Here is a 26,593-nt window from a genome sequence, read left to right as displayed (position 1 = left end):
CTAAGTGGGTCATGGAGGAGAGAGGATTTTCCAGGTCAGCTGCATTCAGCTTCAGCTCCAATTAGCGGTTTCCCTGGTGGAGCAGATTTCTATTAATTTAGGACCCATGACCTTCAGGATTAACTGGGGTGACTTTCTTACTATCAGGTTGGAGGACCTTTCTGAGTTGAGTGGGCTGCATCCGGTGTGGGCTCTTTCTTCAAGGTTGAGGCTCCAAAGAAGAGAAAACACTCAAGCGAACAGCAGACACTTCCTCCCGAACCGCAGGCCCCAGGGGATGCGTCTGGGAGGTGATCAGAGATCGGAACAGTGATTAAATCCAGCTGTCTGCATGGCTGCAGGCACATCAGCTCAGAGTGCAGTAACTGGGCAGAGACTCGCATTAGTGCTGGATGATTCTGCAGTGGCTTTTCTTCGGTTGGCCATCCTTGTCCTTATGCGGAAATTGAGCTCGGCTTTTGAAAACCATTCCGTTCCCATTGAAAAGTCCTTTCTTTATATATCCATCCCATTAAAGAACCTATTTTCTGCCAGGAAAAAAAAATTAGTATCACGTGCTCAGAATGCCACGCCCACTTCGAAAAACTTAAAGCAGACAGAAGCCCCCACTGGCCACAGGTTCGCACAAAAGCAAGCAGAACGCATAACACAGAGCAGCTAGAGCTCCGGGTAGGGCGGATCTGTTCAGAGCATGGCTCTGCTACTTAGCTGTGTGCCTCTGGGCAAATGACTACTTCTCTGGACCAGTTTCTTACTGGACAATGAGGATACTAGTTGTAAAGTGAAAATAAAGATGAAAGAGTAATGGCTAGGAAGCCTTTAGCACAGAGCCTGGGTGCACAGGAAGCACTCAGTACACAGAGGCCATCATTGATAATATCACTGGTAGTGCTAATCAAGACCTCGTAGCCCTTCCTTTCCTCCTATCCTAACCCTACACAGCTGTCAGGGCTTGGCCCGAAGTGCTTGCCCTCCATAAACCCTTCCTGACCAAGCCACACCACAAATATCCCTGGGAGCCCACACACGAAGAGCTTTGTTATTAAAAGCCCAAGTTCTGGAGGGGCCTGGTGGCTCAGTCGGTTGAGCATCTGACTCTTGATTTCAGCTCAGGGCATGATCTCACAGTCTGTGGGATCGAGCCCTGGGTCGGGCTGCGCACTGACAGCGCGGAGCCTGCTTCGATTCTCTCTCTCCCTCCCTCCCTGTCTCTGCTTTTCTCTACCCCCTCCACCTCAAAATAAATAAATAAATAAACTTTTAAAAATAACATAAAAGCCCAAGTTCTGGAGAAGGCAGAGATGAGATCCAAGCTCAGCTCTGTCACTTCTCACTTCTCCAAGTCCTTGCTAGTTGTTTAACCTCTTTGAGTGTCTATTCCCATTGAAATGGGAAAAATAATAAACCCACCTCACTGGGTTATTGTGGGAATCAGGTGCATGCAAATCAGGTAGAAGCTTAGAATAGAAATGCCCACTTATTTCCCCCCTGAGAATATGAGAATAGCACATACGGAGTATATGTGCTCATGTGAGAGTGTGTGTGTGTGTGTGTGTGTGTGTATAGGGGGATAGTTTCTGATGACAAGTTATTTGGAAGCAGGAAGCAGGCTAAGCTGAGTGTCCAGCAGGGTAGGTATACATTGCTGGGTTCATCTCTTTGCCATAATCCATAAATCCTGGGCACAACCCAAGGACTCTGACATCATGGTGTCAGGTCAACTCTGGGAAGCTTTTTGGTCTTATATGTTCCATTGCTTGTTTTTCCTCTTTGAGGGTCTTCTTGTTGGTTGTTTTTTTGTTTTGTTTTGTTTTGGTTTTGTTTTGTTTTGTTTTGTTTTGTTTTGAAATCACCAGCTCTGTCTTTGCTCTCTGTGCATTTGCTCAAATCTTGAGATCAGACATATTTTCATGCTGTTTTGGATTCATTTACAAGAGGAAGCCTGTCTGGTTTCATCTTGGAGCATCTATTCATCTTGTTATTTAGCACTGGCTCAGAGACCCAAAGATGGAGGGTTTTGATAATTAAGTAATTTAAATGGAACACCAAAGAAACCTCAGCGGAGTTTAGTGTAATGTGCGATCCAAGCAAAATGAGCTGGGTTAGCTTTTGACTATTTAATGAGCTTTTGGAAAGTAATTACTTGAAACTTTGGTCCATTTGACTAATATTTTTTCTTCTGTTTTGTCATTTTCACAAGCGCTTTACTGAGAAATGCAAATATTATCAGAATGAACGTGGCCTTTGCCTTGGTCACACTCCAGCTTTCTCGAGGTGGGAGGCGGGGCATTTGAAGATATTGAAACTGTCCTCATTAAATGCACCAGTAATTGCGTAAAACTCATTCTTAAATCAGAATGCATCGTGTGACATTTCTAACTTGAAGTTCAGGGCCACATTGAGGCTTAGGTCTGATTAACCATAAGCAGTCTTGCTTTGGGACAAGCGGCGGCAGGCATTGTTGTCAGGTCTTCTGATTATAAAGACCTCTCTGGGAAAGTATTGCTGGAATGAAAAGCAGAAGATAAAAATTGAGTCTCTTATTGTCGTTTCTTCCCTAATTCATTGGAGTCCTCATTTCTGAGTGGCTCACGTGTCCTCCAAAGTTCATTAAACTCAACCTTTCTCTTCTCTTGAAGCTGATGACCAAACACCCGGGCAAACGTCTGGGTTGTGGACCTGAAGGTGAACGTGACATCAAAGAGCATGCATTTTTCCGGTATATTGATTGGGAGAAACTTGAACGCAAAGAGATCCAGCCCCCGTATAAGCCAAAAGCCGTAAGTAAACTGGTCTCTCTAACTCTTGGCTTCACACGTGTAGCATACCCTCTCCCCTCCCGAGTGTGTGCGCCCTCGGTGTTCCGAGGGCTAGACATCGATGGCTCCCTCAAATATGTCTGTAAGTGCTCCCGTTGATGCGCACAGTCACTGGGTACAAAAACGGAGATCTCCGTTCACACAGCCCGGCCTCTACAAATGCAGGAGAGATGCTAGATACGAACTTTTGCTTTATTGGTTCAGTTATTATGACGGTCTTCGCTGGCAACTTCTTGGAGATGTCTCGTCGGTGAGCGGGAGTTCAGGTCCGGTTTTGGACCGTGACAAAGAGTCTCATTTTGCCCTCGTTCTTTCCTTGGTTCGACTGTGTTCTTTTCTCTTCAAATTGACATTGAAAAGGCCACGTTACAGTATTTAAATTTAATTCTGAAACATACAGTGCATCTGAGGCAGTAAATAAAGACAGCTCCACCAGCCAGCTCCCACCCGAGTGAAACAGAATAAAAGCCAAAGCTGGCCCGCTCGTAGACCTCTTGGAGGCTCTGAGTGTAGGTACAGCTGGGAGGCAATGTCTATAGTATAAAAAGACAAGCCTCCCATTTCCACAGTTGTGCACACACGGGAGGATTTTCCATCCCCAGAGACTCGGCTGGGCATACTGTCACACCCAGGAAGGAAGAGTTCACCCTGAATGAACCCAAACTACAGCTCCCCAGACAGGATATTTCTTTGTTAGACTAAGATGAGCGGAGACCCGATGACTTTATTATGAGCTCTGAAACTGCCTACCGAGGCTGAAACATGCACAAAAACACTGTCATTGGAACCGGAAATTGTAAGATCCATGACGATAACGGTAGTTATGTTGATAGCACTATTATTCATTTCGTGGCCACTTATTACGCACCAGGCACCCTAGTAAGGGCTTCACGTGTGGCATCTGATGAAATCTTCACCACAGCCTGTTACGGAGGTGCTGTTACTCTGTGTCCTGGAAGAGAAAATGGAGAGCTTAAGTGCTCTGTCCAGGGTCACTCGGCCAGCGTGCAAGGACGTAGGGATTCAAATCTCAGACAGCCTGACTCCATCGAGGCATAGCAGAATGCCCAGGGGCAAAGGGTGTGTAGGTTTAGGAAAGCCTCGCAGGTGGGGCACCTGGGTGACTCAATTGGTTAAGCGTCTAACTTGGGCTCAGGTCATGATCTCGCGGTTTGTGAGTTCGAGCCCTGCGTCGGGCTCTGTGCTGACAGCTCGGAGCCTGGAGCCTGCTTCGGATTCTGTGTCTCCCTCTCTCTCTACCCCTCCCCCCACTTGCACTCTCTCTTTCTCTCAAAAATATGTAAAAACATACTAAAAAAAAATTAAACAAAAAAAGAAAGCCTCCCAGGTGACTCTCCCCATCTCCCTGGTGCTGCACCTTCGACCATCCCACACCATTAGCATCCCTGCTTTACAGCATCCTTGATGCATCCTGTGTCTTTCTGGACACTCCCTGAGGTTAGGAAGCTAGATTATTTAGAGACAGCCAGTTCCACCTTCCGGCCCTTCTAATTGTGGCAAACCTACATGTTGGTGTCTAATCAGCTTCCCTGGACTGCCATCCCTCTGGCCTGTTCTGTCATCAAGAGCCTCTTTCTCTGCAGAGCACCCTTCAGACATTTGCAGATGCTGGTCTTAAATTCCCGAGCCCTGTGATTTCAGGCCAGATACCCACCCCCCCCTCCCACACACACACACACACACACGCACACCTTCCACCTGCAAGCATGTCCCAAATGACATCACCTGCAGGTGCTGATTGTCTGCCAGGTCATCAGCATCCGTCTTCAAATACAGGCACAGGATTGAGCACGTTTCTAATCGTGTCTGACCCTCAAGTGAATACAGTGGGGTCCAACAAAAATCTGTTGATTATTCTAGAGCTGGTGAACTCTGTTCCCCTGTCTACTCCCCTGTTTCATCACCTGTGATTCAGCGATGTTAATAGTCTCTGCATCAGAGGATCGTTATGACGGGTAAAGTGCTCAGTGCATGCCGGGCATGCAGTCGGCCCTCTTGGAGAATGGATAATGATTTTTGTTAGCGGCATCACACATTGATTGATGTCTTGGGTGCAGGGTCTTTGAGGGATAGAACAGTGTTGAGTCCAACTGATGCTGTTTCCCAAAGATGATGTCCGTGTGTGCACTGGGCGTGACAGAGGGGCACTGCATGTCCTAGGCAGCATTTTCACTTCTAATGAACCATTTGGAAAAAGATCAAAATGGCAGCCTGGGAGAGAAGAACAGGTTCTCTGTTCAGGGAACTGGGAACTCAGAGATGGGACACAGAACTTACGGGGGTTTCATGGGCTATTCATGACGTCTCAAAATGTGGACCCTCCCCTCCACTTGGCCGGTAGAAAGATGCAAATGTCTGCATCTCTCCCAGCGTTGAACCCGGTGACATTCTGGGTAGGGTTCATTCTTTAGTTGTAGAGCAGTGGTTTTCAAAGGGTGGTCCCCAGACCAGCAGAATCATCTGGGAATTTGAGGAATGAAATGCTCGGGCCCCTCCCCAGAAACCGTGACTCAGAAACCCTGGGGGTGGGGCCTCCAGGTGAATCTGATGTGCCCCAGGCTGAGATTCTGTGCTGTGGAATTTAGTGTTAAGAGCTCATGGGGAGGGGGGCACGTGGCAAGGAGGAAAATTTCTTTAAGGGGAAGACATTGGTTCTCGCCTAGTCTGGGTGAGGGGCGGTGCCTTCTGGGAACAGGTCGCAGGCTCAGGTGCCTACAAGGCCAGGCAGGTAATGTAAATATGAGAGAGGGAGTGATTGGGGACAGAGGCAGACCGCAGGGCGGGCAAGCTATCTACAAGGCCCCACAGGCGCTCGCCTCCAGCTGCCCAGTTGCAGAGTTCTGGTGACCGTTACTAATGACTGTGATCTTCTTTTTTAATTATCCATAATAACAGCTACCTTTTTCTGAGCATCTTCTACGAGCCAGGTTTGCCCTGCAGGGATACAGGCTCTGCCTTGCTCTGTCCTCACCAAGATTTTTAGGTGAGAGCTCACTAGTTTTTGATATATCAGCCACACATTGTTAAAAATTAAACCCAGTTCAGGCCGAAGTAAACACATCCACAAGTTATACGAGGCCCAAGGACTCAGTTTAAAATTTTGTGGGGTAGTGATTACTCAAAGTCAGGTTGGCATTTAACCGGTTCCTGTTAGTACTGGTTCTTTACAACTGAGTCCATGCTGACTGGGTAAATATTTTGAAACTTCCTGCTGAGCAATAATGAATATAAAAATATCTAGCCAGCGCCTGGCTCATAGAAGATACTTAGGAAAAAGGAGCTGTTCTAACCACTGATAATATAAAAAGATTACAATAATTAATAACAGATCAATAGGATCCTCAGACTGTTCTGCGTTCGATAATGGTTTCCAGCCAGCCAATGTCTTGAATTCCCTCTGGTGGGTTGAACAGTGGCTTTCAAAGTGCAGTGATTGCCCTGGACTGGATATTTCAAGATGTTCAGCCGCCAGCTCTCAGGGGAAGCAGGAACTGCCCTTGCTGCCTGAGACTGAATTAGAAATAATAATGACACATGCATCACCCCGTCTTCCGATTCAACCTGCACCTGTGCCTTTGGGCTGTGGATGCTGGCCTCAGAGTCCTCATCCCACTCAAGGATTTCACATTTCCCTTCCGCACACCCTCCCCGAGGCCCGTGGTAAGTGTGTGCAGAGTGCCATGTGCCTTGCGGGTTATTGAAAGGCATGCGTGTATCTGTCAGTGTTCCAGATTCATGCATACTATTAAGCAGAGAGCAACGGGAGAAAAAAAAAAAAAAACATGGGGTAATAACAGAGGATTATATTCAAACATCAGTGAAGGGTGCTATTACTAGAGGTTCATTAACGTGGGTTTTGCCATCTTTTGTTATGGCAGGGAGCCGTATGCGGAGCATTGTTCATAACTACTGAGGTACACTAGCTTTGGCACATTCTTTCACGTACCTGAGTGGTTTTTTCAAATGTGCATCTGATTGTGTCGCTCTTGCTTAAAGCTTCCCTGATGGCTCTCTGCTGCCCCCAGAATCGTGCCTGCTGTTCCTTAGCATATGTGGCATCTGGGGATCTTCCATGGTCCGGCGTCTGCCCCCTCCACAGCTTCAGCTCCTGCCTCCAAAAACAAGCGTTTCTGAGCTGCTTTTGGTTCCTCAAACATGCGACTGCGTTCTCTTCCCTTCCCGGCTCTGTCCGTGCGTAGCCATCCACCTGGGATGCCCGCACCCTTCCCCACGCTTCTCCCACCTCCGTCCTCTGTCCCTTGTTGGTGTCTTGCTCCTTCCCCCTCATCAGATCAGGAGAACATCATCCCCTCAGGGAGGCTCTTATTGATTCTCTGCTAGTGTCCTATCAACAAACTCATCACACTTTATTGTAATTGCTTGTTCCATGCGATGCCGGTCTTCTTGACTAGGACTGAAGGGTTCTGACTGTCTTTGTCAGTGTTGATTCCCGGTGCTTAGCCTAAGGTTTAGCACCTAGCCGGCACTTCATAATTTTTACTGAATAAATGAAGGAATCCACGAACGGCTGTAAGGTAAGAGGCTGCAATGCTGTGAGCAGAGGAACATAAGGGGTTCTCTAGGGATACATACTAGAGCCTGGGGTGCTTTTCTCATGTGCAGAAGGGCATCTCGAAGGAATAGGTCGTTGTGTAAGTTCCTAAAGAGCTCGATTTGGGTGCTGAGTTGTTTCGGTCATGGCATCGTGTGGTTGTGTGCGCAGGGAGAGCATGGGGAAGGGTCGGTGATGCAGCGCGTGAATCCTTGCGCTTTGGATCGAGAGCCGTGGCTCCTGCACTCTGCTGTCGCCCAGCTCAGTGTTATGGGTGCCCTGGGGTCACCTAGCAGATCTTCTTAAATGCTGCTGTGCACACACGAGTCACCTGGGTACCTGGTTACAATATGGCTTCAGATTCAGCGGGTCCGGGGTAGGGCCCAAGATGCTGCGTATTTTCACATGTGCTGGGCTGCTGCCGGACCTTTCATCTGCTGAAAGGCAGAGCCTGTTGTAGTTAGTATGCCGTGTAGGATGGTGAAGGCTGTGCTGCAGGGGTGTGTAAGCTCTAGTACAGAGCGTGCTGGTGAATGTGGTTCGGGCCACACGGCAGGCTGTGGTGGGTCAGTGTGTGTTGGTGGGTGGTGCTAGTTTGTGTGCTAGAAGGCGGTGTGTGTGGCTGAGCGTGTGGTGGAGCAGTGGGTTGAGAAGCAGGGTGTTCTGGTTCTGTCCTCCTGGGATGTCGCCCAGCGCCCTGGGTCACCCTCTCCGCAGGTGTTTATTGACGTTAGGTACCGTTCTAGGTGCTGGAGACACGGAAGTGAAAATAACACAATCTCCGGCTCTCGTGGAACTTCTATTTTAGAAGGAGTGGGCAAACAATAGACATAGAAATCGGCAAATAGGGGCGTCTGGGTAGTTTAGTCGGTTAAGCGCCCGATTCTTGGTTTTGGCCCAGGTCATGATCTCACAGTTTGCGGGTTCAAGCCCCGTGTCAAGCTCCACGCTGACAGCATAGAGCCCACTTGGGATTCTCTGTCTCCCTCTTTCTGTGCCCCTCCCCTGCCCACTCTCTCAGTCTCTCTCTCTCAAAATAAATAAATAAATTAAAAAACATCAGCAAATATGCTAGAAGGAGATAAGCATTGAGGAGGAAATCAGAGCAGGGGTGAGGATGGTGAGAGGTGGATCAGAGAGAGGTGGCTGGAAAGCCTTGCTGACATTTCAGCAAAGATGGGAGGAAGGTGAGGGACTGTGTGAGCCATGTGTGTATCTTGGGGGGAGAGTGGTTCGGGCGGTGGTAACAGGTGCAAAGGCCCTGAGGCAAGAGCTTGCCTGGCATGTTCAAGGAAGAGCACAGAATCCAAGTGCTGAGCTGAGTGGGCGAAGGATGGGGGAAAAGAAGATGATACTGGTGAGGCCACGGGAGGGGCAGATGGTGCAGGCCACTGTAGGATCTGTGGCTTCTACTCCGGCTGAGATGGGCAGCGTTTGGAGGGCCCTGGGCAGAGAAATGGCATGATCCGACTTTGGGTTTTCAGAGGATCACTCTGACTGTTGTAGGTGCAGGGGTGAAATCAGGAGACTGGTTCCAGGCTCTTGCGGTCGTCCAGGTGGGAGCCAGTGGGCATTTGGACGGGACGGAGCTGCCTGAGGGCCTCCAGGATGTGTTCATATCGGCACACCTAGCCCTCCCTGGTTCCTGGCACCTTGTGGATGCCCAGTGATTACCCCAGGGGCCAAGAAGGAATGGATGAAGGAGAATCCCTTCAGACTGCCTGCATAATCGCTCCTCGAGTGTAACGTGGTAGCCAGTTGTTGGTCCTGGCGAAAAGCAGGATGAAGGGATGAAATAGGTTGTCGTGAAAGCGTCTGGAGTTCAGAGTGCTGGCATGTGGGGCACGGAGTGGGGCATGGCTGTTCCTCCTCTTGTCAGTGTAAATTCTGTGGCGGTGTGGGAGGTCCCACGTGCTCGGGGTGGTAGCCGGGCAGTCCCCTTGGTCTGGGTGAGCAGCTCAGAATTTGGCCGTGCTGCAGTAAGAGGGTGCATTGAGGCCATGGGTGAGCATGTCTGCTGGCTGAATTTGTCGTATGTGGTGCTTCGAGTCACAGTAGAAGATATGCTGATGTAGTGTGTTTAAATCAACATGCCCGATCGAGATTTTGGTGGCATTCATACGCTAGTAGGAATTGCCTTAGTGAAGTCTGGCGGTATCCCTGATGCCCAGTGCAAAGCTTGCTGTGAAAACTGGGTAGAGGCACACGCCTTGGGCTCCATTCCCCAGCTGTCAGCAGAGATGCAGCAAATTGAGGAGGTGGGAGAAGAGTAACCAGGTCACAAGGACACCCTGCTTCGTTATGGCCCACGGAGGCCTAACTACTAGGGTGTTTGTACAGTGACTTGCCTGCTAGTGAATGTGGCTCTCTTTCAGTTCTAAAGCGTGCTCCATCTGATGGCCCATTCGTTCTGAGCGGGGCTTGAGGAGTACAGCTCACTGAGAAGTGGACAGTAAGAGCCATTCATCCTGGGCAACCGTCCGGGACCACCCAGACCTGATCGGCATTGCTCACTCCTTCCATTCATTCCAGCCCGGGTGTCAGGCCTCACCGACTCCAACCCCTCCTCGTGTGATAGTCTGATTCCAATCATTTCCGCTTTTGTTACCTGTCCTCCTCGTCACTGGACATAAAGCCCCGTACGGTTTTCAGGCATCTACACATCAGCAAAGCTTTGGGATCTTGGAGGCTGAAAACGCAGAGCCCCTGGTCCCCATTCTACATCACGACAGCCTTTCATGTGATAGCGTTTCCCAAACACTGCATCGTTATCTGATCACATATCATGGCCTGCATCCTCCAGGAGTCTAGATGCCGAACTGCTTCGGAAAGTAAATCATGCTCCCAGGACTTGGTTTCTCGGCAATCCTGTCATCTGAAAACATTGTTTGTGTAGCCGAGGTCAAAAGCTTCAAGTACTGCTTTAATGAGCTGCAGTTCTGTTCATGTGACATTCTCCTCCGAACCTAATTGCCCTTTACAGCGTATGAGTAAGTGTCTCTGAGTGCATGTCTGAATGTGTGTTTGATGTGCTGACATTTCTGAATTGAAACCACAAAGTGTAACCTTTGTATGTTTGCTATTACAACTCCAAAAGCAAGGCTTAAGAAAGGGGGCGAACTTTCTACTTAATACGATTTATTTAAGAATAGAACCTCCCTCCCCGAGGCAGCACCAAATGCTCAGGAGAACAATACCTTTCAGAAAGCTGGGATTTAAAGTCATTCTTCTGAAACCCGTACTATTCAAATATACCAGACAAAATATTGAGTTATTGTCTGTGCCAAACAGCGTTCTAAGTGCCTTCCAGGCACTACCTCAGTTAATTCTCCATGAGAGAGAATTATGGGTGTCATTATGGGGGTCTCTATGGGTGTCATTGTCACCGTATGACAGATGAGGGCACGCAGCCTGGAGAGGTTAGGATGTTTGCTCAAGGTCCCGCAGCTAGCAGGTGGCAGAGCAAGGCCTTGAACCACGGGCTCCACACTGCCAGTATCCTTGGAAAGATTATCAGGTGCACTTGGAGCCCCTTTTAAGTTTGAAATTGCACCGGTGGGAAGGAGCCAATACCATCATCCAACAGTGTCTGTTACATAATAGACGGAGACTAGATATTCTTCACAATTCAAATGATTTAAAATTTATTTTAAAATGTCGCAACAAACAAGTAACATATTCACACCTTTTACACTTCACTGGCAGGGTTTTCAAAGATGCAAATTTCACCGGCTCCTTCAGGCTTTGATTTCGAGGCTGACAAAGACCGCAGACGTTGAATGCCCTCCGAGGGCAGGGCATGGCAGCATCCGAGCTGAGGCACTCAAGACGGGCTCATTAAGGAGTAGACATCTCCCCACTTGGCTCTGTTTGTTCTTTCGGTTATCCAGAGTGTGAAGTTTACACAGATCCTCGTCAAGATATTAGGCTACATTCCGACACTGACGCACAAATAGCCAAGAGTTGTTTAGGACACAGAGGCCCGGAGTCTGTCTGTTTATCTTTCTCTCCCTCCCTCCACCCACCCGTGGAGAGCTGTGGATCAAACCAGGCTCCCTTTGGGCAGTTGGAGTTGGCAGACTCCTGGGCCAACTGAAGTTCCTAAATCACTTGCCAAGTGCATGACTCTGAGCTGTCCCCGGTGGAGATGCCAGCCGTGTGAACTGAACGGGTAGATGGGAAGGTCACATGCTGGGGGAGAGCACAAAACTCTTAGGATGTGTCTGGCAATAACCACTGAAAGTAACAGAAGTCCAGAACTGGAGGAGCCCTTCGACGTGGGTATCGATACCATCATTCTAGAGAGGAACGAGCAGAGGCCAGAAGATTTGCTTCAGTGACTTACACAGGAAATAGAACAGAACCAGGACAAGAAGATGGGCCCTCCAGTTAATGGATGCAGGACTTTATTAATACTGTTTACAACCGTAACGATAAAATGGGCCAGGCGTGTTCTGTGAAATTATTCAGTTTTACTAGAAAGCAGAGCCTTCGGTCTACTCACAACCACCCTGTGAAATACTACTGTTATTACCTTCCGTGTGTAGGTAAGGAGGTAGGCTCAGAGAGGTTAAGTAACTTGCCCATGGCCACACAGCTAGTAAGTCCAAATGAGTGCCAGTTTAATTTAAAGGCCTGTTTCGTGAGTTCGAGCCCATGTCAAGCTCTGTGCTGAAAATATGGAGTCTGCTTGAGACCCTCTCTCTGTCTCTCTTTTTCTCTCTCTCTGCCCCTCCCCCACCCTCTCAAAATAAATAAATAAACATTAAAGAAAAACCCCTTCCCTCAAACCTGGGATCGCTCCTTCCCACTAGTAGGACCGCTGCCCCTGTCTGCTCATACACACAAACCTTTGAAAGAACTGCTAATTCTTGTTACCTCCAAGATCGTATTTCATTACAATCCATTCTTTTTCTAGTTTGGTGCATCTGGCTTCTGCCTCCACCTCTCTGTTTTGACATTTCTCCCGGGGAGTTGTCAATGACCTCAGAACAATCTTCTCTCAGAGACTCGTCTTCTCATTCTTGACCTCATCATATTATTCGATATTCTGATGTTCTCTCCTTTAAAAAAAAAAATCCTAAAATATGTGAAATATGCAAAGCAGCATCAAAACTATACAGTGAGACTGTCTCCTCCTCTCGCCCTTGACCCTCGGCTAGGTGCCTTGGTTCTCCTTCCCGGAGCCACTCACAGTGGCCCAGTTCTGGGCCAGCCTTCTAGAGAGGCTGAGTACAAGCGCAGGACCAGCCCACATCACACAGGAGGATGCCAGCACGCATCTTCGATTCCCGTGCCTCACTTTGTCACCTTCTGTCTCGCAGATTGTGTTTTGTCAGCATCTCGAGATCTACTTCATTTTCAATAGCTTCCTAGTTTCGCATACGCATGAGTGCCTCTGTAGGGTAAATTCAGAGTCCCCTCCTCCACTCTTTTTAAGCCCCTCTTCTTTGTCATTTATATGGCCCTGAGCTCACTGATTGTCCAGAAATACTGACTCCATGAAGGCTCCGAGGCCATGATGTCAAGACATGCATGACCCAGAAAGGGAAAGAAAAACTTTCATTTCTTGTTTGTTTACACGGGCAGTTTCTTAAAAACAACCACCCTTCACCACTGAAGAACAACAACTTCTTGGTATGTAAATCTGCATTAAAATGTCTTTCCAAGCCCAGGCGCCTGGGTGGCTCGTTCAGTTGAGCGTCCAACTCGGCTCAGGTCATGCTTCCGATTCTGTGTCTCCCTCTCTTTGCCCCTCCCCCACTCTCACTCTTTCTCTGTCTCTCTGAAAAATAAATAAACATTAAAAAATTAAAAAAATGTCTTTTCAAGGCAGCAAGGCTTGGGTTGGTCGGGGGGGGGGGGGAGGGAGTGGAAATGTGTCCCTTTTGCCCCCCGGGCCCACATCTGCCCCTCACTTCTAACTGGGAGCCCCATTTAGGGCCTGACGTCACCTTGTACCCTCCCATATCCCACTAGCCTCGGGTGGAAAAGATACCCGTTTGTGTCTTAAACGTCTGTACTTGCAACAGCAATATCCCAGGAGAGGTTGAGTCATGGCAGGGCCTGCAGGACCCCTCCGTAGCCAGAGCACGGCCACTGCCAGTAGACTAGCTCACCGCACTCCATGGAAGCTACCAGCTACCATGTCACATGTCTTCTGTGCATTTTATCAAGTCCTCCTCACCCCACACGATAAGGTAGGTTAATTCGACATAACAAAAAGTTGGCTTAGGGAAGTCAGCTCACCTGCTTAAGGAATCGGTACCCGAGTCAGCATTTAAGTTCCCGCCATTCGTAAGACAGTAAAATGTAGTAGGAAGCCTGTGGTCTTTGGAATCGAACAGACCCGACCCTGGATCTTGATTCCCCTCCTTGACCCTGTATGGCCCTGACCAAGTCGTTAACTTTCCAAATTATCTGTTCGGTGGAGATGATAACCCTTTTCCTGCCTGTCTCACAGACCCGTGAGAATCGAAGTTATAAAAACATAGGCAAATAAATGGGGTAACTTTATTTGAAGCCAGCCACATGGGTGAAGAATAGATAAGAAAAATATGACACTCTGTTCACACGGGAAAATGTTTAGAGTGTTTCATCTTGTTTCTTAAAAGCAGGGTAAATAATAAAGGACTGATTCTATATTTTGTATCTTTATACAAAGTCTCCATCCATCTGTTTGTCCGGCCAGGACAGCAGACTAAAATGTTAACGTCATGAAGGTATGGAGGGGGTGAAGTAACAAAGGGTTTTGTTGTTTCTTTTTCTTGTGCTTTTGAATGACTTGTTTGTTTCGGCAAGAAATGTACAAGGCTGATGGAAGAGTCTGGATTGTTGCCAGATCTGGGATCAAATCATAGGTACTTAAGCCTTGCTGTACAGCAGAGACATCATGGAACCATTGGATTAAATGAGATACTGCTTATGAAGTACTTAAACAATATCGGGCTTATATGTACTTAATAGGCACTGCTACTCATCCGTCTGACAACATTGAGTGCCTGCTGTGTGCCAAAACCTGTCCTGAGTCCTGGGAAGGCCATGGTGTGACTTGAGCTCTTGTGGGGCTTACCGTCTAGATGGGAATGTAATTCATCAGCAGAGAAGCAAAGAAATAAACATGTAATAGAGATTGGGCTATTTGGGTATTTTTATTGCCTGTGTGAAAGTGATGCCCTGAGGGAGAATTAACAGGAAGGGAGAATTGGAGGTCCTACTTTGTCCGGAGGTGATCCCGAACAGCTCCTCTGAGGCGATGGCATTTAGACCAAAATCTGGAGGAAAAGAAAGCATTGCATCTTATTTTTAGATAAAACAAAACACCAAACTTGCTACCCAGTGCAAAAGCCCCTTCTCTTGCTGACTTCCTTCTAAATAGACACAAGAGATCAAACACCCCGATTGTAAGGAATCTTCACTATTTGCAGACAAAGGAGCTTTAATCTTTCTTTTCTTTCTACGCTGTATTTTGTCTGACTCTGCTGGGGAGAGAAACCTTGGTACACAAACGACTTAAAAATGATCCAACGTGTTTATAACTCTGTGCTTAACTGACTGCTTCTCACTGGGTGGGGCCCTCCTGTGTTGTCCTGCTGCGGAGAACTGTCTGTAAGGCATGAAAAGGACCCAGAATTTCATTGAATTTGCACATTAAAAAAAAGAATACTCTTTTGTCTTTTTGCCCAGGCTGTATGGCTTACGTATATTTTCAGTGTGACCTTCTAGTTTGGGTTCCTGCTGTCTTGATAGAGGCCGGGTTCCCCTGGTGTCTTTCTTTCTGGTCGCAGTCAGCTTAGATGTCACCTCCTCCAGAAAGTCTTCCTGGCCCTTCTTAGGTGCCTCACTTCTGTGCTCAATGGCCCCAGTTGTCACATGGTGCCATGTGGTGGCCTGTGTGTGTGTCTGTCTCCTGCTAGACTACAAGCTCCGTGATGACAAGGACAGGGATCCTCTTGTGTGCCATCATATCTCCAGTGCTTTAGCACACCTCCAGCAGAAGAAGCACCAAGGCATCAAAATGGCAATAGCTCCCTCATTTAAATGAGCTTTTGTGGGGTTTTTTCTTATTAAAAAAAAAAATCTGTCATTTAAATTTTCAAACACACAAGCAGAAGAGATAAAGGAGAAAAGTAAGCAGTCTGTAACTTGCTGGTCTTTATATGCACATAGACAATATACAATATCTGTAAGCACACACATTTGTGTGTATAATTTATAGAATGGGAACATACTGTATGCAGCTAGTAATTATATGTAACTATGCCATTTAATATTCTTCTACATCTCCTTTTAATTTTTAAAAGTGTGTTGCATTATAATACATCAAATAGATGTATCATTACTTATTTAAATTCTTTTCCCTATTGGTGGATAGTTTGATGTCAACTTTCTTCCCCCCCACCCCCCCACCAGTTTTCTGATGAACATCTTATATCGTGGTGGGATAAAACCCAGGAATATAGAGGAGGGGTCCAGGGAAAGTCTCCTGGAGGAAGTGACATCTGTCTGGAGAGGAAAAAGATGTGTAGGAAATGCCCTGGTTTGGGGGGGGGGGGGGGGGTTGGAGGCAGGTGTTCTGCCCCCCCCCCCCCCCCCCGCCCAGGTAGAGGAGACAGCTCATTGCAAAGGCTGGGCAGTAACAGAGTGCATGAGTGTTCTGGGAACCCCGGGGAACGAGTACAGCTGGAGGGCGTGTTGGGGTGGGGGAATGGGCACTGAGAGGCTAGTGACCCAGTGACCAGGGCCTTGTGAGCCATGCTGAGGAGTGTAGGCCCTGGGCAAGGGGTAGCCACTGCAGAGAAATGACATATCCAGGTTGGCATCTGAAAGATCCCTCTTGCTGCTATGACTAAGCCAACTCCACTTTCGACAGCCAGACCCGGAGCTGTTATTAACACAATGAAACAGAAATTAGAAAGAAGAGAAGGGGTGGGGGGTGAAGAGCTCACATGTAGCAGCTCACAGAGAAGCTTTTCAAACTGTCTAGGTTCTCAGATTCAGAGGCACAATTGAACAACAAGTCAAAATCCTTATTGCTCTCCTCTCCCACCCTGGAAAGAGGCGCCTTGTGATTTAAGTAACCATGTTGGCTTGGGTCCCCGGCACGGTTCCGGGAGCTCCAGTGGTGCCCTGGCCACAAGGGAGGTGGGTTTTCTTTCAGTAGCTAAGTGAGGCTGAAGTACCCAGCCAGGGCAGCCAGAGAAACAGGTGTGGTCCACGCTGCGCGTGTCACTGGATCACAGCCGCAGAGCAGCACGTTCTCCAAGGACACAGCAGGCTCAGAGCCCTCCAGGCTGTGCCTCCCCAGGGCTGACGTCTCCATTTAGGGAGCGCTCCTGAAGCTAATGGGCAGTGACAGCTCCATTTGAAAAACACGGAAACACTTAGGGAGGCTGTGATCTGCCAGCTCCGTAAGCTGCTTATTAGCAGGAAAATCACGCTCCCGCTGTATTGTGCCCCTTGGTTAACCCCTGTTTTTCCATGTCCCCTCTGCTATCTCACTTAAAGATTTCATTGTTCTCTGAGGCAGGGGTGTGGGGGGGGGGGAGTGGCGGGGAGTGCAGGGAAGGGGGAGGCTCGGAGCCTCCGGAAGCTGTTTCTCTGTGTCCTATCACAGCCTCTGGGGAGGCCCCGGCAAAGCAGCAGCCCTTCTGGTGTGCATGGGAAACTGATGGCTTTTAAAGAAAAACGGCCCCCGAAGATTCTGTGTCTCAGCTCACGTGCTTCCTATGCTGGCTGGTTTGGGTCCCAGCACCCAGGCCAAAGAGGAAGCCTCGCAGGTCTGCCTTACTCCCAACCACCGGTCCCTGCCACGCTCTGCCCCCCTGCTCCATGCACCGTCTCTCTGCTCCGGATGATGACACCCCAGTTTCTAACCCTCCCCAGTGCCTCTGCCATCAGTCTAGCTGCTGCCCCCTTTTCTGTCCCCACACCACAGATGAGGGGACTCCTACAACCCTCGACATCCCCACTGGACTCTCAGACTTATCAAACAGGAAACCAAGTGCCCCGTTGCCCCCCGAAGGCTCTCTACCCCTTCCCCCATTCACCGTGGAGCCCAAGTGCAAAGCTGTAGGGTCCGACAAGTCCTCTCGTCCTGAAATGCTGGTCTGACCCATCAGCAAATCTTGCACCCCTTCCCCCACTCCAGATGCACCTTTCCATCTATCCCAGAGGTACCTTCTTCTGAAGCACTATCCTGTCTCATCTGGTTGGCATCCCTGCCCCTTGCCCGTCCATCACCTTTGTACGCGGCACCAACGATCCCACAGAAATATGAGCAGAGCCTGTGGGCTGATCAGAATCCTGCAGTGGCTTCTTACCGAGCTGAGATGGAAATCCTCTGCCTCCAGGTCACTGCTCTGGCCACACTGGCCTCACTGCTGTTGGGTGACTCTGCCGAGCGAGCACCTGTCTCCAGGCCTTTGCACATGCACTTTCCTCCACCTAGAATGCTTTTCCTCCAGACGTTCAAATGTCCTTACTTCACTGAGGGCTTGCTTCAAAGCTCATCTCCTCAGAGCTGACCACTTTTTCGAAAATGGTGTTCTCTTCGCTCTTTATCACTGACCTGACTTTATTTTTCTTAATACCACTTACCTCTGTCTGACATTAAGATACCTCTATTTACATTTACAGTTCCCCTTCTATTTATGTGTTTATTGCCTTCCTTCCCCAGTAGGACGTAGGTTCCCATGAGGCATAGATTCTGTATAATTTATTAGCACAGGGTCTGGCATATAGTAGGAACTCAGTAAATATCTCTTGAGTGAAAACAAATGCATAAGCAATGCAAGAACGTGAGCAATAATCTTGACCACACTGCGCTGAGGGTCCATCCTTCTTTGGGCAAAAGTCTCCCCCCTCCCACACTGGCCAGCACAGCATATCCCAAGTCCTGATTGCATGGCTGGGCATTGGTGGGGGTGGGGGGGGTCACTTCTTGTTTTCTGAGACCCGAGGCAAAGAGATCAACAGGGCTCAAAGAATTTAGCTTGGAATAACAAATCAGTTTGTTATAATGCTTATAGCTAGGGTGCATTGACACTTCCTCAGTGCCCAGGAGCAGTCACACGCATGATGTCCTGATCTCCTCCGCACACCCTGTAAGAGTCTGCAGGCTATGGCCTCGTGGGTGCCTTCTGCCCAGACGGGAACAAAGCAGGAAGCTGAGGCCATCTGAGAGCTGAGTCCCATGCACACCCCCCCCTCCCCCCATATCTCTGCTTCCCTTGACTGTAGGGCTTGAAGGAGCAAAGGGGAAATATGCACTCCTTGACTTTCTCAACTTTCCTTCCCTCTGCCAGCGACTCAGGCTCAGTGTCAGCTCTCCATTTTCTCATCTGTCTCTTCCTAATTGCCAAGTGGGGTGGCCTGTTCTCTGCAACTTTTCCTGCTTGACGTCTTGGAGATAGCTACGACAACGCCCTTCTCCCTGGATTCCCTCAGTCCCCCGCTTGCCTGACAGTGCTCCCTTCTGGTTCTCCTCTTCCCGCTCTCAGTTTTAGGGGCAATTTTCTCCCTGGCACATGGAATCAGATCCCCACCTCCCAGGGTGGTTATGTGAAGCAAAGAGGTGATGTATGTGAAACCCTTAGCAGTGCGGGTTGCCTGGAAACTGCTCAGTGGGTTTTATTACTATTATTATTATCTTTTTCCCACTTTCCATGTTCTGTACTTTAAGTTTTTTTTTTTTTCCAAGACTGCTCTCCTTAGCTCCAGAATCTGTACTTCTAACCCCCTTGGGTCATCTCTTGGAACCTCCCTGGTCCCTCAAAGTCATCGTGTTCAGGGACATCTAGGTGGCTCAGTAAGTTAAGCATATGACTTCGGCTCCGGTCATGATCTCACAGTTCGTGGGTTCGGGTCCTGCGTCAGGCTCTGTGCTGACAGCTCTGAGCCTGGAGCCTGCTTCCGATTCTGTGTCTCCCTCTCTCTCTGCCCCTCCCCCGCTCACTCTCTCTCTCTCTCTCTCTCTCTCTCTCTCTCTCTCTCTCTCTCAAAAATAAATATTAAAAAAAAAGTCATCATGTCCAGACGGAAGTAGCTGTCCTTCCGAATTTTCCCATTTTCTCTGCCTCTGGGATTGCTATAACCACATTCTCACTGTCATTCAAACCAGAGACCTCATCATCCCCATCCCTGACTCCTCCTCCCTCCCCCACCCCCCTGCCCCACTTAGTCATGTACTCATCAACCGACAAACCATTGGTGTAAAATGGAGCCAGGAGCTTAGGCTCCGACGTCAGAGGGGCCTGTCTCACGTTGCAGCTCTGCTCTTCATTGACTGTGTGACCTTGAACAAGTTACGTAATCTCCCTGGCCCCAGTTTCCTCATCTGTCCAGTAGGGATGATGCCCACTTCGTAGGGTCATTGGGAAGATTTAATAAGGTAATGCAAGTAGAACATTCTAGGGTGCCTGGCACGTAGCAAATGTGTAATGAATATTAGCCATCATGACTGCTAGTGCTCCTACTGTGTTGTCAGGTTGTGGTCGCCTCCTGTAGACACTGTGTTCGAAATACCAGAACTTCGTGCCAATGTTTGGGTGGGAATCAGTCGCACACATACATACACACACGTTACAACTCTGATTCAGCCCGAGGACCCCAGGATGGGTGAGAAATGATCATGCTTTTCTCTCTCGATCCCAACTGCCCCACCAAGCACTGCTGTGTGTTTCATTCCACACCCTCCATTCCCATTTGGAGAGAGAATGGCTGAGCTTGCCTGCTGGCATCTTGCACTTAAGCGTCAGTGACCCACCCAGCTCACCAAGGCCTCTTGGTTGGCTGGCAATTGCAGAAACCAAACCCAGGTCTTGGGATCTGTCTTCATGGACTAGAGTTTGTAAATTCCTGTATCTCTGGAGCTGGAAACATACGTTGTTCCTGACTGGCAGCCAGAGGACAGCCCTTTGAGGGATCCACTGCTAAATACTGGGATCTCCCAGGTGACGTATAACTGGCTCATGACTTAGCATCTGGTGCCACATGAAACATCACAGGTACCTTAATCCCATCTCTTTCAACAGGTGGGCCTGGCTGATGCCTTGTGGGGGGGGAGGGGGGAGGGAAACATGCCACATGTCACCAGCCCCACCATCTCATGCCTTTGCCATGCAGCTCCTGACTGCCCAGGGGACACCCAGGGGCGGCTCACGAGCCCTAGAAACTGAAAGTCGGGAGCCCAAGGTCATGTACCAAAGGTCATGAGAATTTTGCATTTTCTGTTGCTCTCATTTCTGGTCATTGAAACCACCTCTCTGAGGCGGCGAAAGGGAAGGGATCCGAGAAAACCACAGCCCAGTTTTGTTTGGTTCTGTTTTGTTCGGGGTTTTGTTTTCGTTTTTGTTTTTCCACCTACCACAAGTTCTTTTCTTCCCCTCTCATAGTGTGGGCGAAATGCTGAAAACTTCGACCGGTTTTTCACCCGCCATCCACCCGTCCTAACACCTCCCGACCAGGAAGTCATCAGGAATATTGACCAATCAGAATTCGAAGGATTTTCCTTTGTTAACTCTGAATTTTTAAAACCTGAAGTCAAGAGCTAAGTAGATGTGTAGACCTCCGTCCTTCATTTCTGTCATTCAAGCTCAACGGCTATCGTGGTGACATCTTTTTTTCGTTGCAACGTTGCATCCATGTTTTATTTGCTGACGAGACTAGAGTGACCATGTTTCAGAACCCAAATGTCCTCAGGTCGTTTGGAGCATCTCTGTGAGATGGGATTATGCAGATGGCATGGCGAAAATGTTGCCGCATAATTAGCACATTCGCAAAGTCCTCTTACAATCCACGTTCGCCAGTGTGTCAGCTCAGTAGATCCAGTGGGGACAGAAAATGCCTGCTTTCTCTCCCTTTTTTCCAGCGCTCCCATTTCACACGTTTTTCCAACTCCAAGCATCCAGTCTAGATTATTCCGACTAAGCAAGCCGATGATCGGACGCTAGCAGTATTCTCTCCCTTCCTGCCAGACCCAGAGCTTGGCGTGTATCCAAGTATATGGTGGCTTTCACTTAGAGGGAAGCCCTCCATTCTGCCCGGTTTGGAGGCACTGTGAGCCGCATGCTAAAAATAAAATTTTATTTGTTATTTTTTTTAGACTCGAAGTTAAGACGATTATCTCGGCCCTTTTAAAATGCCGAGAGTGTGCTTTTAGACAGTCTCAATCTAAAAGTTCCTCAAGGGGTCAGTCAAAAGGCAGCCAGCTCGGGCACCACCTCCAATGCTGTGATTTCTGATTCTCTGCATCCCTGATCACCTTCATCCTCAAACTACTTGCAAAGGGCATTTGCACCACTCCCTGAAAAGACATGGTCACTCTAGCAAGGTCCCAGAGGACCGTGGTTTTACATTACATTTCAAATTTTATTTGCTTTGGGGTTTTATTTCTGTTGTTGTTCAAACGCAAAAAGAAAAAAAAACCCACTTTGTTACACATGCTTTGAAATATGTGTCCCAGTGTTATTAACCACAATGACCTGCTTTGATTTGTCGAGAAGGCGGCTCTGGAGCCTGGCAGACCCATGCCTGGGTGGAAGGGATTCGCCTAGGTTTGTGGCTGGTTTTGGGAAACTAAATAAGCACTCTGAGAAAGACACCATTTCCTGAAACATAGACAGTCGTATTCTTCACTTTGATGTTGTTTTGCAAGATGTTTGTGGAAATGTCCATTTGTATCTGGATATCTGTTCTGTGCCATTTTTTTTCTAGCATCGAGATACAATAAAAAAAAAAAAAAAAAAAAAAAGAAGAAATGCTATTTCAAGAAAACGGCTCTTTGAAAAACGTGGACCCAAACTACAAAGCAGGGCTCCTCAGGCTTTGGGACAGAAAGGAACTAAACCCAGATTTTAACCTCAGCCCCAGGGTTCAGCTGGTCAGAGAGGCCAGGGCTGGGGACCATTCAGGGACTTCTGGTGGCCTGTAGTGGGATGGGATGAGCTGGCTGAGGCTTCCAACGATATCGGAGCTCAAAGCCAGAGTCAAGTTTAGGGGCCAGCTAGGAGCATGGCTGGAGATCTTGATTTTCTTATCAAAATCACCACTCCTCCCAGCTTGGACTAAATATTCTTTCTTGCAAGCAGCTTTGTGAGCCCCCAGAAGCCAAGGAAAGCCCTCGGGTGGGAGAAATCCTGTTTCTGCCTGAGTGGACGAGGACAGCAGGGTGTTTCCCATCCTTGCCTACTGCCTCCTTCTATTCTCAGGCAGCCCTACAGAGAATTCCTATCACAAGTCGAGTGATTTCCAGAAGCACCAGGGCTTCTAAGAGACCATCAGGAGAACTTTAAAAACTTGACTAATGCCGTTGAAGTAAGACTTCTCATCTTTAAGAAAAGCGTGCTTTGGATTTGCACAGGCAGAGAGGCCCCTGGCTCGCTCCTGCCTGCCCTCCGCGTCTCCTTGCTGCAGGACCTCGTGTGTGGCAAACTTGAAGTCTCAGCTGATGAGCTCAGGAAGTTAGAGAAGGAGGGAAATTGGGGCGGAACCCTCCACCCCCATTTTATTGTGGGGGAAACTGGCATCTGGAGAGAGGGAGTGACTTGCCCAAGGTCAGTCAGCTGGGGTGCAAACCCAGGTTTCCTGATTCGGGGCAAGACTCTTTCCACTTTATAGCTGGCATCTCTGAGCCATGCCCACCAACAGGCAAGTTATTTGAGGTCCTTCGTCTGGCTGTTGGGTCACCAGGTCTTTCCTTGGACATGCTGTCAGGAAGATAAAAACCATACAGAAGCATTGGGCCACTGACAGATTATTTGAGACAACTTTAGAGAACAATGTAAGATAGGTAGATAGGTAGCTATAGATAGATGATAGATGAGGTAGATAGATAGATAGATGATAGATAGATAAGATGATAGATAGAAAAAATATATTGTATATACACACCGCACTCTACATTTTCCAAATTGCTGCCATTATTTTTTCAAAATAGTTTAATAGTTTGCAGAAAGAGGTACTCAAGCCAAAGTCTTTGTTCCCCTAACACACCTTGCTGAGGTCTGGTCAACAAAGGCCTCTGTGGAAGTGAGGGATCCTTGGTCAGAGTTCCTGCAGTTTCCTTTTCTATCAATGTTTTAAGTACAAGGAAGACCAAGAAACAGAGCTTTCAGCATACGTGATCTCCGGGCAACACTTTGCAAATTTATTCAGGAAGAAAGATTTTTCCACATCATTGTGCCATCGCCCATGTATTCCACTCTCCGTTCATCTGGGAAGCATTCGTTGAGCACCAGCTGAGTGTCAGGCTCTCTGCTGGGTGTCAGCAGCACAGTAGGGAGCCCTACAGATGCCGCTGCCGCTAAATAAGTGATTGAAAGCATGATGTGATCTAGAGATAACCAGTCTCTGAGTTAGTCGGCGGAGCCTTCTTACAAGAAAGAAAAAGTCATCAGAAGTCTTCAGGGCCCGTCTTTCTCTCTGCAGACCATAGTTTGAGGCTGAAGGAGGAAATGCAGCAATGCTCTCTTGACCCGGATTTCTGGGGCATTCCTCGAGTGCAATGGGGGGGGGGGGGGGAAGGACAGGGGCTAGATGGTAGCGGGGTGGGTTTCTTCCAGAAGGCCAAAGGCACAGTCTCCGTGCTTGAACAGACCACAAAATCACCAAGATTTGAACAGAGACAGATCCCCATAGAGAGAGAGGTAACTGGTTTTACAGCTCAGTTCTGAGGCCTGAGTCTTGCTTCTTAGAGTTTATCATCCTGCAGGCATCCTTTCTAGCCCTCAGGGAGATGCAGTTCTGCCAGCACACTGCCCCCAGCTTGACCATGCCTGGCTCTTCTAGATGAGACAAGCTGAGATCTTCCAAAAGAACTTAAATTAAGAAAGAATTTTTAAAAAGAAATTACATAAAATCCAAAGAAACCTAAACACAGTCCGTGTTGGCCATGGCTAATTGTCTGCTGGTATGCCAAGGATCCCTCTTGGCATTTCTGAGACTTCTCACTCACCTGTTCCTCTTCTAAGGAAGGGTAGGACCATAATGGCCTTCTTGGGGAATCAATAGAAGGCCAGTGGAATTGATAACCCTCCTTGCATGAGTGATGCTATGCTCACGTGGCTTCAGATGCTATCAACCCAAAAAGGAGAGGCCCATCCTCTCCCACCTTCTAGGGTAAAATTCAGGGGTATTTCCTAGGGGGATCTGTCTGGAAGACAAAATCTAGAATGGCAGGTTCTATTTGGACCATGTGGCTGTTTGAAGCACGAGACCTCACCAGCACAACAGATGCGGAAGAGCTTTGAAAGCTGGGGCTCGTGGTAAGGGAACCTCCAGAGATGCCCAAAGGCAGGGAAGGCCAGATGGGGTCGATGTTCCCAGGAGAGACCTGAAAGGAGGCAAGTGCCTGCCTTCTTGGCACCCACATACCATCGTGGAGCTCTCAGACCTTGAAGGGACCTAACACAGTTCAATCCATACTGCAGCTCAAAATGGACAGAGGCCAATGTGAGGGACCCATAGGATCAGTGGGAACAGTTTCATTGCTTTGCTATAGAGGGTAGTCTCTGACTCAAGGACAAGTATAAATTGGAAAAAAGCAAAGAGGCTCATCCTTAGTCAAGTCTTCGTTCATTGACTGGTTCATTCACTCAACAAATAGTTGTGGACAGCCTGCGGTGTGCCAAGCATTATTCTTGGCACTGGAAATACCATAGTGAAGAAACAGGCAAGGACCCTCCCTACCTGGAGAGAGGCAATAAGTAAACAAGACAATGTCTGATAATAAGTAAGTGCAATGAAGATGATTAAAAGGGTGCCAATGTATGACTTGTAGGTCCAGAGAGGGATGTACAGGCACTTCCCTTAGGAAGAGGTGACATTTGACCTTTCTCTGAACACAGGAAATAACACCAGCAGTGCCTGGGACAGCACAGGACAGGCTGACATCAGGCAGGACAAGACAAAGCAGAGTGGGTGGGACATGGCAGGAGATGGCCCACCATCTAGAAAACAGCTCCATTGACATCTTGTGCCCACTGCAGTCTGGCTACACTTCCTCGAGTGTGTTGCTTATACTCCCCGCTTCCCATTCCCACACCACAACACATACAACACAAGAGTAAGTGGCAACTTCCTAGGGACACTTTGCCCATCTCAAAGGAGCATCCTAAAAGAAGGAATTCTTGTGGGAAGTATTTGGCGAAGAGGCGTGAGCCCAGCAATGAGAAACCCTACCAGTCAGCGCCCATTAGGAGCTAAACCTAAAGCATGGGTGGCAATTGGCCGAACTCCAGCAAATCAGTCAGTACTCACTGAACCTCCCCTCTTTACAATCTGACCCAGCTCTGGCTTCTGCCAGGCAAACTCTGGCCTTCTTGGCTATCCAGTAATAAACCAGCCATCAGGCTTTCCCCCCAGTCAGAGGGGCTGAGGTGAATTAAAAGCAGTGTGGTCAAGTGAAGATCACTAACCCACTGTACAACCTTGGGCAAGTCACTGTATCTTCCTGCACCCCAGTTTTCTCTTATGTCAAACCATGGAGGGTGAGGACTCCAGCTCCCCTGCCTTTGGGTGGTGAGAATTGCAGGGGACAATAGGCTGAAGGACCCTGAGGAGGTGAGAACATCATACAGCTGTGAGATGTTGTCATTAGCCCACATTCTGACGTTCCCTGGAAAAGATTGCCCCAAACTGTGGTCAGTAAACTGCAATTAATGTCCCCCCCCACCAGAAAAAAAGAAATTTCAGACTCACCAGAATAGAATATTTGTTTGTTTTAAGGCTGCCCTTACAGACTTGACTTTAAGCTTTGGGTTTTGTTTCTTATAGTTTGTTAACTAGATACATGCTGTAAACGTCCTTGGAGAGAGCCTGTGGCTGACGAAGACCCAAATTCTAGTCTGTGGGTGGATTTATGAGCATCCCTTCAAAGCCTAGATTGCACCAGGGGATGTGGGGTGGACAGTGGTCAGCTCCTTTCATCAGGCAGCCATCTGATGTCCCCACATGCCACTCTACCTTCTTGGGAGCTGAATGGTGGTGCATCTGTTCTCCTTTTTAAAGAAAGGAACCTCCTAGCCACAGGGGTCGCTGTTGGATGGTTTTCTCCAGGACGCCCTACCCCATGACTAGTTCTATTGCATTTTGCATGGTAAGAAGTTGTTTCCAATTCAGTTCATCTCAAAGCCAAAGAAAACTGAACACACACACACACACACACACACACACACACACACACGCATACACACATACCACT

The 26,593-nt window shown here is 48.3% G+C and overlaps 1 protein-coding gene across 3 annotated transcripts in view; it reads left to right on the top strand.

The window, feature by feature from the left end:
- Positions 1–26,593, top strand: part of PRKCB (protein kinase C beta) — a 333,375-nt gene that overhangs the window by 305,874 nt on the left and 908 nt on the right. For 2 of the 3 annotated variants that reach the window (XM_045461583.1, XM_045461585.1), the window contains 2 exons: positions 2,640–2,780; positions 20,787–26,064. In XM_045461583.1, coding sequence (XP_045317539.1) covers positions 2,640–2,780; positions 20,787–20,945 — 300 coding nt within the window. In that variant the 3' untranslated portion in view covers positions 20,946–26,064. Of the gene's footprint in view, positions 1–2,639; positions 2,781–20,786; positions 26,065–26,593 lie in introns of those variants that run through there. The other variant, XM_045461584.1, reaches the window with a different exon arrangement.

This window comes from Leopardus geoffroyi, chromosome E3 (assembly GCF_018350155.1).
Source record: "Leopardus geoffroyi isolate Oge1 chromosome E3, O.geoffroyi_Oge1_pat1.0, whole genome shotgun sequence".
In the NCBI taxonomy this organism is placed as follows: Eukaryota; Metazoa; Chordata; class Mammalia; order Carnivora; family Felidae; genus Leopardus; species Leopardus geoffroyi.
Note: the sequence above shows the minus strand (reverse complement) of the source record. Positions and strands in the feature narration are given on the sequence as shown.